Source organism: Rhinoraja longicauda, chromosome 23 (genome assembly GCF_053455715.1).
Source record: "Rhinoraja longicauda isolate Sanriku21f chromosome 23, sRhiLon1.1, whole genome shotgun sequence".
Classification (NCBI taxonomy): domain Eukaryota; kingdom Metazoa; phylum Chordata; class Chondrichthyes; order Rajiformes; family Arhynchobatidae; genus Rhinoraja; species Rhinoraja longicauda.
This window is the reverse complement of record NC_135975.1, coordinates 36133088-36146256: the sequence shown is the minus strand read 5'-3', so window position 1 is coordinate 36146256 and position 13169 is coordinate 36133088. Positions and strand designations below refer to the sequence as shown.

The 13169-nt window shown below is 47.8% G+C and overlaps 1 protein-coding gene across 1 annotated transcript in view; it reads right to left on the bottom strand.

Annotated features, from left to right (window-relative positions):
* The window catches only part of cfap54 (cilia and flagella associated 54), a 300159-nt gene that overhangs the window by 174306 nt on the left and 112684 nt on the right, over positions 1-13169 (bottom strand). The window contains exons 29-30 of the mRNA XM_078420057.1: positions 7543-7645; positions 1797-1898 (exon numbers count right to left, since the gene is read on the bottom strand). Of these exons, the coding sequence (XP_078276183.1) occupies positions 1797-1898; positions 7543-7645 (205 nt within the window). The remainder of the gene's footprint in view (positions 1-1796; positions 1899-7542; positions 7646-13169) is intronic.

Genomic DNA, 13169 nt, shown 5'->3' with positions numbered 1-13169 from the left:
GAGGAAAGTTATGGTAGTGGTGGAGAGAGTGCAGAAGAGATCATCATGATGGTGCCTGGAATGGAGGGCGAGAGTCATTAAGAAAAATTGGATAAACTGGGCTTATTTCCATTGGAACATAAGAAGCTCAGGAGTGCCCTGAAAGAGATTTATAAAAATATGAGGGTAGATAGTTTGAATCTTTGGAGGAATCTAGATCTACAGGGCACAGGTTTAAGGCGAGAGATGAAACATTTAAAGGAGATCTGAGGATTAGGTTTTTCACACGAGTCTGGTGATTATCTGGTAGGAGCTGTCTGAGGAGGTGATAGCGGCCGTTATAATTACAATGTTTAAAAGGCATTTGGAGGGGTACTGAGAAAGGACAGCGTACAGGAATATGGGGATATTTGAGGAAATTTGATCAGCGAAGATATGGCTTTCATGAGCTAGGTTTATGGGGCCTGTTTCTGAGCTGCCAGAAGATGGAGTTGAGGGAATTATTACAACAACATTTAAAAGACATTTGGACAGGTACATGGCAGGTGGGACTCATGTAGATGAAGCATCTTTGTTGGCATGGGCAAGTTGGGTCGATGGACCTGTTTCTGTGCTGTATGACTTTATGACTGTATTAATGTTTATAACAAACAGCAAAGATCCCAGCACTGATCGCTACAATAGCCCACTTGTCATAGGCTTTCCAATCATGAAAACAAACCTTGACTATCACCCTGTGATGAAGGGGCTGTGACCTGAAACATTAACTTTGTTTCCCTCTCCATAGATGCTGCCTGACCTGCAGAGTTTTTGCAGCATTTTTGTTTTTATAAAACATAGAACAGTGGAGCACAGGAGTAGGCCCTTCAGCCGATGATGGCTGGGCTGATCACAATGGTAATTTTTAAAGTAATCCCACCTGCCGGCACACGAGCAATATTGCTCCATTCAATGCCTGTTCACATGCCTGCCTAAATACCTCCGAAACAATTCTATACCACCGTCCTCCCTGCCAGTGTGATTTTGTGTCAGAATTCCAGAATTTGAGCTTTTTTTAAATTTTCATGGCGCAGAAGAAGGCCACTCGAACCATCAGGTCCATGCTGGCTCACAGCTGGGCCATCCATTTATTCCATTCCCCCCTCCTCATTTCCCTCTACCCCTTGCAACGTGTTTTCTCTTACATACCTCAACTCCCGTTTGATTCTTTTTTGCCATTTAATACCATAACTTATAGTGACCACTTCATCTACCAGCATGCCTTTGGGATCGGGAAGGAAAATGGCGCATCCAGAGGAAACTGATGTGCCCGAGGGAGAATGTGCCACGGCACATGGACAGAAGCGGACGTGCCAGGATGAGATACGGGTTCCTGGAGCAGTGAAGCAGCAGCACAAACTGGTACCTTGTTACCCTTGCTATCTCGAAAAATCTTTCACCATTTGACATGCCACAAACATCGACCGCATCACCCCTCAGAAGCTTACTTCACCACTCCTTTTAATCTAGTCCTCCAATCATTGGCATCCTCTATATCCTTTCAACAGTTTTTTTCATTCTAAATCTGTGCAAGGTCTTCTTGATGCATGACCATCTCACATTTTTAGATCAATATTAATCATAATACATATATATTGTATTCTCACTACTCTTCCCTTTATATCCCATCTTTTTACTGGATGTTCACAAATGGTATTGATTGTACTCTGATCTCAGAAAGTTCCCAGGGTCTGAAGCAGAGTAAACATACACTGAGCCATATTTAAAAAATAATAAAAATACAGGTATTTGACGTACTCCAAGTTGAAACATTCTACCTTTCTGATGAGCGGTTTCTATTGGTCCAAATAAAATGGTCATATAAAGTGTAGTAGAGCGTTCACTTGGTGTCAATTCTTCTATTTTCACTGGTAACGTTGCTAGGCATAGAAACATAAAAGGGACAGTATTTCCACAGTGAATTACTGTAATCACAACTGCAAAGAATAGTTAATAGAAAACATCATAGATTTATATCCCAATTTTTTCATAATCTTAGAATGTCCAAAATGAAAGACTTCACAGCCGATAAAGGATCCCACAGTAAGGCAGCATCAGCTCAATTTTGCAATACTGACTGCAGGTTAATACATTGGCCAGCATAACCAGCTTAACTTGCCCCCCTTCACAATGGTGCTGTGAAATTTTTCTCTTATGCCTGATAGGATATAAACAGATGTAGCTTAACATACCGGTCGAAAGAGATGATATCTCAGTGCATATCTCTTAAAGCACTGCACTGAAGTATCAACCTGTGTTTTGTACTCAAAGCTCCGGAGTGTGATTGTTCATAACTTCATGAGCAGAATTTGGCCAACCATCCCATCAAATCTACTCTGCCATTAAATCATGGCTGATCTATCTTTCCCTCTCAACCCCATTCTCCTGCCTTCACCTCATAACCCCTGATATTGTTACTAATCCAGAATCTGTCATTTTCTGATTTAGAAATATCCATCGACTTGATCTCCACAGCTGTCTGTGGCAATTAATTCCACAGATTCCCGCTCTCTGACTACATAAATTCCTCCTCATCTCCTTTTTAAAGGTACAGAATCTAAAAGTCATGAATTTAAATTCATGATTGTCAAAACAAGTGGCTGTGTTACAGCTGATTGCATCATTAATATTTGAACAAGAAATGCCTCTTACATACAAAAAGTAAACCACCAGTTTCATCATGCGTTGCCAAAAGGTATCTACAAAGTATAGATTGTGCATGCTAGTTCACCTTCACTATATATATATAGCATCACATTCAATATGCATGCTGCACATTCCACACACGATCCAGTCCGGATCTTCACTCCCACCTTGACTATATACACTGCCGGTCGCTGCCTTCCAGGCAGACCGCGACCAGACTGTGAAGACGATAGCACTTATTGTTACCTCCGCTTAAGTACAAATAAAACTATGAGTTGCAACTCTTGTGTATTGGCATGAATACACAACATGGCGTCAGAAGTTTCTCGACCCACTACTTCAGTTTGTTTTTTTTTGATTTACTGTCTCACTATGGCTGGAGCGTTTCGCAAGCCTGACCCACTCGTATTCGATGGCGACCTCGCTGAACGCTGGCGCATCTTCGAGGAGGATTTCAGGATCTATATTCAGGCAGCACATCATGCTGCACCTCCAGCTACTCGTGCTGCTATTCTCCTCAACCTGGCGGGCAGTGAGGCCATTCGCCGTGCTCACCGGTTCCACTACGCGCCGGCCCAGATAACTCCCGCGGGCGTTCAGGTACCGGCGGAATCTATGGAGGACCCGGACTGCCTCCTGACAAAGTTCCGACAGCTTTGCGAGCTGCGCTCGAATCTCGTTATGGAGCGCCACAGATTTTTTACTCGCAACCAGAGGCAAGGTGAGCCTGTTGAATCTTACATTAGCTCCCTGAGATATATTGCCAGCCGGTGCGCGTTCGGGACAGACTGGTCTGTGGCATCCTTGATGACAAGGTGCGTGATGAACTACTACGTGATGCTGACCTCACCCTAGAGGTGGCTGAGTATCGTTGTCGAGTTGCTGAGCTAACTGCCTCACACACTAAATCCTTGGGGCCGGGACCCCATTCTGCGTTTGATGTGAATTTTGCCGGCACATCTTACCGTGCTCAACGCCCACTTTCTGAAGTGCCCGGCAGATCCTGTGCCGGTCACATCAACAACTGTAGTAACTGTGGGGGCTCACACGCTGGGATTCGGGAGCAGTGCCCTGTATTTGGGACCGATAATTACTGCAAACGCAGAAACCATTTTGTCCGCTGCTGTCGTTCGCGTGGGAACAGAGTCGGGACAAAACAGTCGGTTCATCTGCTACAGCCAGAGCCGTCTCACGCAGCACCTGCACCACTCCCTGTGTTTAATGAGCATGACCTAGCTGCTATCGACAGACTGAATATCAATATACATTCCTTATCAGACCCATCTGCAAAACATCTCGATCCCATGGTCACCCTCCTCATTAACGGAGTGCCTGTTACTGCAAAGCTCGACACAGGGGCTCGCTGCAACGTTATCACCTTATCAGAGCTCCACAGGATTTGTAATGCCAAGGGCATCAAGCCAACCATGGCCTAACTGCTTCCCTTTGGAGGGGGCTCATTCAAGCCCGTCGGAACTGTTGAGCTGCAGTGCCAGCTAACGTCCCGGGTTCACAAACTGTCTTTCTTGGTTGTCCGGGAAAACACTCCTTCCCTGCTAGGCATTGCTGCCTGCATCGACTTAGGCTTGGTTGCCTTCGACTCGGTGGTCCATCAACTGGCTTCCGCACATGCCCCCGCCCAGCGATTCCTCTCGCAGTACGGTGAGCTCTTTAACGACAAGCTCGGCAAGCTTCCGGTCACTTACAAGATCACGATCGACCCAGAGGTCTTACCGGTCGTCCGTCCCGCCCACCGGATTCCCCATGCTATGCGGGACCGCGTGCTGAGTGAACTCAACAGGATGGTGGATCTGGGAGTGATTGCCCCTGTCACGGACCCGTCAGACTGGGTCTCTACCATGGTGGTTGCCTCTAAAAAAAACACGGAGGAGATACGGATTTGCATTAATCCCAGGGATTTAAACACCGCCATTAAACGGCCACACTATCCCATGCGCACGGTGGAAGATGTCGCAGCGCAACTGGGCAAGGCGACAGTTTTCTCCGTCCTCAACGCAAAAAGCTCCTTCTGGCAGATTCCGCTAGATGACAACTCCTCCAACCTGACCACTTTTTGTACACCGTTTGGACGTTTCAAATTTTTACGTATGCCCTTCGGCATAAACTCAGCTAGCGAGGTGTTTCAACGCACCGTGGAACAGCTATTTGCCGGATACCCCTGCTCAATTGTGGTTGACGACATCCTCGTCGCCGGTCAGAATGTCGAGGACCACGACGCGAATCTGAAGAAAGTCCTCGACCACGCCAAAGAGATCAATCTCAAGCTCAACCCGCTTAAGTGTAAATTCCGGGTGTGCGAAGTCAACTACGTGGGCCACATATTCACGAGCACCGGTCTCAAACCCGATCCATCTAAAACGATCGCGATCAACGAACTGCCAGCGCCCTCCGATGTGACCGGTCTGCAGCGCTTTCTCGGGATGGTCAACTACCTGGGAAAATTCATCCCGAAGTTTAGTGAAATATCTGCCCCTTTACGCCTACTAACTCACAAAGACACTGTTTGGGGCTGGCATGAACAGCAACAGAGAGCGTTCGACACTCTGAAACAACAGATGTCTTGTGCCCCCACTCTCGCGTACTACGATGTCAAGTTGCCTGTCACGCTGTCCTGCGATGCCTTGCAGTATGGACTGGGTGCCGTCTGCCTTCAAAACAGCGGTGACGGCCACAGACCTGTTGCCTACGCCTCTCGTACTATGACAGACACCGAACAACGATATGCGCAAATCGTAAAAGAGCTGCTAGCGGTCGTCTTCGCTTGCAGAAAATTCAATGATTTTATCTTCGGCAAGAAGGTCACGATCGAAACAGACCACCAGCCACTCATTAGCATTGTAAGCAAGCCAATACACGCCGCCCCTGCGCGGCTCCAGCGGATGATGCTGCAGCTTCAGAGGTACGACATCTCTCTAGTCTACAAGCGGGGCAAGGACATGCACCTGGCAGACACCCTTTCTCGAGCTCCGCGGGCAACCTGCGGCTCTCCTTCGTCAGGAGACGAGGTCTCCTACATCCCCTCGTCCTGCCTGGAGGACCTGGCAGCCCAGACTGCTGCCGACGACACCCTCCTAGCACTATCCTCTGTCATAAGACATGGGTGGCCGGTCAAGCAGAACAGACTGCCGGCTGCCTTACAGCCCTTCTTCTCTGTCCGCGATGAGCTCGTCCTGCAGGGTGGTATTGTCGTAAAGGGCCACAAACCTGTGATTCCTGCCTCCTTACATGGCAAGTACTTCGACAGCATCCATGGGGGACACCCAGGCACAGAAGCAACGATCTCGAGAGCTAAGAGCATGTTCTTCTGGCCTGGAATGTCTGACTATATTCGTCAAAAAGTAGAGTCCTGTGCGTTGTGCAACAGCCTGGCGCCGCACCAGCAGAAACAGCCACTCCTTCCACACCCGGTTCCTGACCTCCCGTGGGCCATCGTGGCAACTGACATTTTTGAGTGGAACGGGAAGCGGTACTTAGTCATAGTCGACTCGTACTCCGGGTGGTTCGAGATCGATCTGCTCCCGAGCCTCACCTCTGCGGCAGTGATCCAGAAGCTTGCACGCCATTTCTCCGTCCACGGGGCTCCTCATCGCCTACTCTCCGACAACGGCAGCCAATTCTCCAGCCTCCAATTCAAAGAATTTGCTGCACGCTGGGACTTTTGCCACATCACTAGTAGCCCCGAGTACCCTCAGTCTAATGGGCTAGCGGAGCGTGCCGTCCGGAGTGCCAAGCAGGTAATGGAACATTCCCGCAGAGCGAGATCAGACGTTTTCCTCGACTTACTAAACCTGCGGAACATCTCCCGCGATCCGATCCTTGGTTCACCCACGCAACGTCTAATGTCCAGGCAGACAAGAACCACTTTACCCATTGCTAAACATACACTGGAGCCACAAGTTCGCTTTCCATCTGATGTTCAGTCCCAGCTGCAACGGAAATGTGACATCAAAAAACGCTGGTACGACAAGACGAGCAGGCCTCTGCCACCACTGGCTAACGGTCAGGTGGTCCGCCTACGAACTGAAAAGGGTCACGACCGCCTGGGGGTGATATCTCGGCCAGCGCCCGAGCCTCGTTCGTATTTAGTCGAAGCCGATGGCGGAATTTACAGACGGAACCGACAGCACATCCTGCCAGTGTGCGAACCGGCACCACATCTGTTCCTCCCCAACCACTCAAGTTTAACCCACCCGTACCCCTCTGGGGACACCGGCCTGTCTATGCCTCCGCTGCCCGGTCTGTCAGCCCTTCCGGCCTCGCCTGTGGCCTTGCCACCTCACCTCCCGCCATCGTCTCCCGTCCCATCGCCAGCAATGTCACCGCACTCTCTGGGGCCGGTTCCACCGGTCTCGTCTCCAGCGGGACTGTACCGTACACGTGCAGGTCGTGCCTGCCGGCCCACCGTGAAGTACCAGGCCTAACACTTGAACTTTGAGTGACATTCAACGGGCTACGTTTGGACTGCCTTTGTCAATATCAGTTTACCTGTACTTATGTTAGTTGCACATGAACGGTGATATATATTATAAGATCCACGGCGACTACTGTATCTTTATTTTATTATGTATTCTTTCCTTGAGAGGAAGGATGTAGATTGTGCATGCTAGTTCACCTTCACTATATATATATAGCATCACATTCAATATGCATGCTGCACATTCCACACACGATCTAGTCCGGATCTTCACTCCCACCTTGACTATGTACGCTGCCGGTCGCTGCCTTCCAGGCAGACCGCGACCAGACTGTGAAGACGATAGCACTTATTGTTACCTCTGCTTAAGTACAAATAAAACTATGAGTTGCAACTCTTGTGTATTGGCATGAATACACAACACAAAGCTTTACATTTCTTACCATCTTTTGCCAGATCAACCAAAACTTCATCCATTGCCTTCAACTGTTCTGAAGTGGCCTGTGCTGTTAATTTGTCCTCAGCAGTGGTGTTTTCCAATTTCTTCTAGTTAAACAAAGCACAAGAATATTTGAGAATATTTAGGAAAACAAAGATTGTCAGTTTATTTGTAAACATAATCAAGTTAAGATGAATTTGAAAAGGATTCTCATGAACAAGATTCATACCTTTAAAATTATCTGGCAAATTATCTATCAAAGATGCATTCCCCCTCCCATCCTTACCCATGTACACATTTAGCTCTGGAAGATAAAGAGTGAATTCTCTTAATTTTAAAAGAATGGTTGCCATCCCATTCACTAATCAACCATAACGTTCAGTGCAGACATTGTATTAATGATCTATTATCCTGAATAAATTCTAGGTTTATACAGTTTGGTAAATTTGCCATCACTATGATCATCTCCAGCTTTTGAAAGAATCTGACAGTGTACTGCAAAAGAAGTTAGCATTTTGAAGTATTTTACTACAAAAGTCATAAACCAAATAGACAATAGACAATAGACAATAGGTGCAGGAGTAGGCCATTCAGCCCTTCGAGCCAGCACCGCCATTCAATGCGATCATGGCTGATCACTCTCAATCAGTACCCCGTTCCTGCCTTCTCCCCATACCCCCTCACTCCGCTATCCTTAAGAGCTCTATCCAGCTCTCTCTTGAAAGCATCCAACGAACTGGCCTCCACTGCCTTCTGAGGTAGAGAATTCCACACCTTCACCACCCTCTGACTGAAAAAGTTCTTCCTCATCTCCGTTCTAAATGGCCTACCCCTTATTCTCAAACTGTGGCCCCTTGTTCTGGACTCCCCCAACATTGGGAACATGTTATCTGCCTCTAATGTGTCCAATCCCCTAATTATCTTATATGTTTCAATAAGATCCCCCCTCATCCTTCTAAATTCCAGTGTATACAAGCCCAATCGCTCCAGCCTTTCAACATACGACAGTCCCGCCATTCCGGGAATTAACCTAGTGAACCTACGCTGCACGCCCTCCATAGCAAGAATATCCTTCCTCAAATTTGGAGACCAAAACTGCACACAGTACTCCAGGTGCGGTCTCACCAGGGCCCGGTACAACTGTAGAAGGACCTCTTTGCTCCTATACTCAACTCCTCTTGTTACGAAGGCCAACATTCCATTGGCTTTCTTCACTGCCTGCTGAACCTGCACGCTTCCTTTCATTGACTGATGCACTAGGACACCCAGATCTCGTTGAACTCCCCCTCCTCCTAACTTGACACCATTCAGATAATAATCTGCCTTTCTATTCTTACTTCCAAAGTGAATAACCTCACACTTACCTACATTAAACTGCATCTGCCATGTATCCGCCCACTCACACAACCTGTCCAAGTCACCCTGCAGCCTTATTGCATCTTCCTCACAATTCACACTACCCCCCAACTTAGTATCATCTGCAAATTTGCTAATGGTACTTTTAATCCCTTCGTCTAAGTCATTAATGTATATCGTAAATAGCTGGGGTCCCAGCACCGAACCTTGCGGTACCCCACTGGTCACTGCCTGCCATTCCGAAAGGGACCCATTTATCCCCACTCTTTGCTTTCTGTCTGTCAACCAATTTTCTATCCATGTCAGTACCCTACCCCCAATACCATGTGCCCTAATTTTGCCCACTAATCTCCTATGTGGGACCTTGTCGAAGGCTTTCTGAAAGTCGAGGTACACCACATCCACTGACTCTCCCTTGTCAATTTTCCTAGTTACATCCTCAAAAAATTCCAGTAGATTTGTCAAGCATGATTTCCCCTTCGTAAATCCATGCTGACTCGGAATGATCCCGTTACTGCTATCCAAATGCTCAGCAATTTCGTCTTTTATAATTGACTCCAGCATCTTCCCCACCACTGATGTCAGACTAACTGGTCTATAATTACCCGTTTTCTCTCTCCCTCCTTTCTTAAAAAGTGGGATAACATTTGCTATCCTCCAATCCACAGGAACTGATCCTGAATCTATAGAACATTGAAAAATGATCTCCAATGCTTCCACTATTTCTAGAGCCACCTCCTTAAGTACTCTGGGATGCAGACCATCAGGCCCTGGGGATTTATCAGCCTTCAGTCCCATCAGTCTACCCAAAACCATTTCCTGCCTAATGTGGATTTCCTTCAGTTCCTCCATCACCCTAGGTTCTCCGGCCCCTAGAACATTTGGGAGATTGTGTGTATCTTCCTCAGTGAAGACAGATCCAAAGTAACGGTTTAACTCGTCTGCCATTTCTTTGTTCCCCATAATAAATTCCCCTGCTTCTGTCTTCAAGGGACCCACATTTGCCTTGACTATTTTTTTCCTCTTCACGTACCTAAAAAAACTTTTGCTATCCTCCTTTATATTATTGGCTAGTTTACCCTCGTACCTCATCTTTTCTCCCCGTATTGCCTTTTTAGTTAACTTTTGTTGCTCTTTAAAAGAGTCCCAATCCTCTGTCTTCCCACTCTTCTTTGCTATGTTATACTTCCTCTCCTTAATTTTTATGCTGTCCCTGACTTCCCTCGTCAGCCACAGGTGTCTCTTACTCCCCTTAGAGTCTTTCCACCTCTTTGGAATAAATTGATCCTGCAACCTCTGCATTATTCCCAGGAATACCTGCCATTGCTGTTCTACCGTCTTCCCTGCTAGGGCCTCCTTCCAATCAATTTTGGCCAGCTCCTGCCTCATGCCTCTGTAATCCCCTTTGCTATACTGTAATACCGACACTTCCGATTTTCCCTTCTGCCTTTCCATTTGCAGAGTAAAACTTATCATGTTGTGATCACTGCCTCCTAATGGCTCTTTTACCTCTAGTCCCCTTATCAGATCAGGATCATTACACAACACTAAATCCAGAATTGCCTTCTCCCTGGTAGGCTCCAGTACAAGCTGTTCTAAGAATCCATCTCGAAGGCACTCTACAAACTCTCTTTCCTGGGGTCCATTTCCAACCTGATTTTCCCAGTCTACCTGCATGTTGAAATCTCCCATAACCACCGTAGCATTACATTTTTGACACGCCAATTTTATCTCCTGATTCAACTTGCACCCTATGTCGAGGCTACTGTTTGGGGGCCTATAGATAACTCCCATTAGGGTCTTTTTACCCTTACAATTTCTCATTTCTATCCATACTGATTCAACATCTCCTGATTCTATGTCACCCCTTGCAAGGGAATGAATATCATTCCTTACCATCAGAGCAACCCCACCCCCTCTGCCCACCTGTCTGTCTTTTCTATACGTTGTGTACCCCTGAATATTCAGTTCCCAGCCCTGGTCCTCTTGTAACCATGTCTCAGTGATCCCTACAACATCATACTTGCCCATGACTAACTGAGCCTCAAGCTCATCCACTTTATTTTTTATACTACGCGCATTTAAGTACAACACTTTAACTTCTGTATTTACCTCCTCTCTCACATTGTTCACAATTGGCCCTGCCCTTAATTTCTTTTCCGCTCTAGAACTTCTGTTCCCATTCTTCCGAGAGTCTTTTGCAATATCTCCTGTATTCCCTTTGACCTCATCTTCATATTCACAATTTGTTAACCCCTCCCCCCCACTACTTAGTTTAAAGCCACAGGTGTCACACTAGCAAACCTGCCTGCCAGAATGTTTGTCCCCCTGCTGTTAAGATGCAACCCGTCCCTTTTGTACAAGTCACCCCTAGCCCAGAAGAGATCCCAGTGGTCCAGAAATCTAAATCCCTGCTCTCTGCACCAGCCCCTCAGCCATAAATTCATACCCTCTATCTCTCTGTTCCTGGCCTCACCAGCACGAGGTACCGGTAGCAGTCCAGAGATAACCACCTTCGACGTCCTACTTCTCAGCGCTTTTCCCAACTCTCTAAACTCCCGCTGTAGCACCTCCTTCCTCTTCCGCCCGACGTCATTCGTGCCCACGTGCACAACGACTTCAGGTTGATCGCCTTCCCTCACTAGGGTCCACTTGGTCTAGTAAAAACTAGGCAAATCCCTCTCTGTCTTGATTATCCCATGCATCTGTAACTGCTGTTATCTTGAATTTTAGATTCCAACAGTCTACAAGCACCTAGTTTGTTTTCTTTAAGTCAGTTGCATATGCAGTTATCTCTGGCTGGTGCAGCAGATACACCCTCTCCTGAAAACTCACAGTTTCTTACTGCGAAGAAAAGAACTGCAGATGCTGGTTTAAACCGAAGATAGACACAAAATGCTGGAGTAACCAGCAACTCATGAACATTTCCGGATGGAAGGAATGGGTGATGTTTTGGGTCGAGACCCTTCTTCAGACAGTTTCCTACTGATGATCTGAAGTCACGCAGACCAGCAGAGCAAAATGCTTTCATCAAAGCAGATTAAGTTTATTGGTATCTGCATGCCTAGTTTTTACTAGACCAAGTGGACCCGTTGGACCCAAACCACTCCTGCATTGGTGCAGCACCCGTTCCCCCCCCCCTCCCCTCTACCCCCTCCCCTCTACCCCCTCCCCCTCTCCCCCCCCCCCCCCCCCCGGGTTGCCTCTCCTACATTGGTGCAGCACCCTCTCCACCCCACTCCCCTTCCACCCCCCTCTCTCCACCTTCCCCCCCTCTCTCCACCTTCCCTCCACCCCCCTCTCTCCACCTTCCCTCCACCCCCCTCTCTTCACCTTCCCCCCCTCTCTCCCTCTCCCTCCACCCCCCCTCTCTCCACCTTCCCTCCACCCCCCCTCTCTCCTCCTTTCCCCCCTCTCTCCCTCTCCCTCCACCCCCCCTCTCTCCACCTTCCCCCCCCCCCCCTCTCCAGTCACGTCCAGGCCCAGGCCCAGGCCCAGGCTGCTTCCCCCGGCACCAGGCGACTCTCCCGTCCCCAAGAGACAGGCGGCCAAGCCCTGCTCAACAGGCCCCAACTGCGCAGAAGCGGAAGCATTTGTTCTACGCACGCGCGGAAGCGGCAACCGTTTTACGTAAGTACCAGATCAACGGAGACCCAATTGCGCATGCCCAGTTTTAAAAACTTTAAAATGTGAATAATTTTTAAAATATAACACCGAAACGTCACCCATTGCTTCTCTCCCGAGATACTGCCTGACCCACTGAGTTACTCCAGCATTTTGTGATACCTTATATATTTGGCTCATTTTTGCGGGCCGTAGGAAAAAAATAAAGAAATGGCAGTTTTATAAATTTAATGAACTCAAAAAAGAATTTAAAATAAAACAAATGGAATAAATTCAAGCCATCTGAAGTACATGGCAGCTTCCGGCATTACTAGTAACACATGCAACAGGTACGTTCTTACCTTGAAAAAAACACCAAAATGGTAAATTTTTGTGCTGTTAAAAATGGGGAAGAAGCTGGAAGATGCGGCGGAGGAAGAGGAACTGGGAGAAGGGCTGCCAAGCCCGCAGACACAAGAAGCAGCTGGGAAGACGTCTGGCCAGCAAGCGGGACAAGTGGCCGGGAAGGGAAGCAGGAGAGCAAGGCCAAGAAGCAGAGGGCCGCCGACCGGGGGAAGTAGAAGAGGAGGAGGAAGAGGAAAGGATGGGGTTGAGCGAGCTGGGAGGAGACAGCAGGAAGAACCCGAGCCGAAGGGGCAGGAGATCTGCAGG